We start from the raw sequence: 1,330 nt of genomic DNA, 5'->3' as shown, positions 1-1,330 counted from the left end.
CCTCATGCTGTTCTTGCTCCCGACCCAGACACGCTGCCCTCAGACCCGCTGCAGCCCCAGCAGGACTCGTGGCTGAGCTTGGTGGACAAGCTGAATGTCAAGGCCTTCGTCAGCCTCACCCTCGCGCCCTCGGTGCGGCATGGCGTCCGGCAGCTCCTCTTCACCTCTGGCCTTGGTGAGTGATGCCCAGGCTGGGCACGGGTGAGGGTCCACCCTGCTGTCCCTGTGGGGTGAGAAGTGCCAAGGGGTTTGGAGGCACCTGGGTGGGCAATGCCAAAGCCAAGTTGGGGCTTGGAGGCATCTGTGTTGGCAATGTCCAGGGGCTTGAAGTCACCTGGATGGGCAGTGCCAAGGGGGTTGGAAGCACCTGCTGTGGGCAGCGCCAAAGCCAAGTTGGAGCTTGGAGAGGTATTGGGTGGGCAATGCCAAAGCCAAGCTGGGGCTTGGAGGCACCTGGGTGCGTGATGCTGAGGGTGCATGAATCACCACGGTGAGCAATGCCAAAGCCAAGCTGGGGCTTGTTGGCACCTGCAGTGCCAGGAGGGCTGGTGGGGCCCTCCAACTCTGCTCAGCTGGGCCGGTGCGGTCTCTCCGGCAGGCGGGATGCGCCCCAACACCCTGGTGCTGGGCTTCTACGATGATACGGCACCGCAGGATGGTCTGGCCCGGCACCCCGCCTTCACCAGTGCCCGCGAGGAGGTCCCCCTGGGCTTTCCCCCGTTGCGGGCGCCCACCGCCCCCAAGCTGCTGTCAGCCCGGGAGTACGTGGGCATCGTGGCTGATGCCCTGAAAATGCTTCGCAATGTTCTGCTGGCCCGGCAGCTGGAGAGCCTGGACAAGGCCTGGGAGCTGCGCCCCGCCCCCCGCCCGCCACCCACGTCGGGCCCGTCAACCTGCTGCGGCCTGACAGCGCCCGCTACGCCGACACCTGCAGCCTCTTCCTGCTGCAGATGGCCTGCGTCCTTAACATGGCGCGGGCCTGGCGCCGGGCCCATCTGCGCCTCTTCCTCTGCGTGGAGGCAGGCGCCATGCCCCATGCCCAGGAGGAGAAGCTGCGCCAGCTCCTCAAGGACTTGCGCATCCAGGCCCAGATCCAGCTGGTGCCCTGGGATGCCGTCACCCGCCTGCACTGGCAAACCCAACGGGGACCCCCGGGGGGTCCAGCGCCCATCGGGGCGGCGGAGGAGGAGGAGGAAGGGTCCGTGAACTACCCGGCCAATGCCACCCAAGTGTCGGATGAGTACGTCTGTGCCGCCAACAAACTTGTCCTGGAGCAGAGCCCCACGCCGGCCGTGCGCTTCCTCTACCTGCCGCGGCCACCGGCCGCCAC

The 1,330-nt window shown here is 66.9% G+C and overlaps 1 protein-coding gene across 1 annotated transcript in view; it reads left to right on the top strand.

The window, feature by feature from the left end:
- Positions 1-1,330, top strand: part of SLC12A9 (solute carrier family 12, member 9) — a gene marked incomplete at its 3' end in the record, with an annotated part of 18,049 nt that overhangs the window by 5,553 nt on the left and 11,166 nt on the right. Inside the window, 3 exon segments of the mRNA XM_009331198.1 lie at positions 29-175; positions 599-853; positions 856-1,322. Of these exon segments, the coding sequence (XP_009329473.1) occupies positions 29-175; positions 599-853; positions 856-1,322 (869 nt within the window).

The sequence above is a fragment of the Pygoscelis adeliae genome, unplaced genomic scaffold, assembly GCF_000699105.1.
Source record: "Pygoscelis adeliae isolate BGI_AS28 unplaced genomic scaffold, ASM69910v1 Scaffold479, whole genome shotgun sequence".
In the NCBI taxonomy this organism is placed as follows: Eukaryota; Metazoa; Chordata; class Aves; order Sphenisciformes; family Spheniscidae; genus Pygoscelis; species Pygoscelis adeliae.
This window is presented reverse-complemented; position numbering and strand designations above follow the sequence as displayed.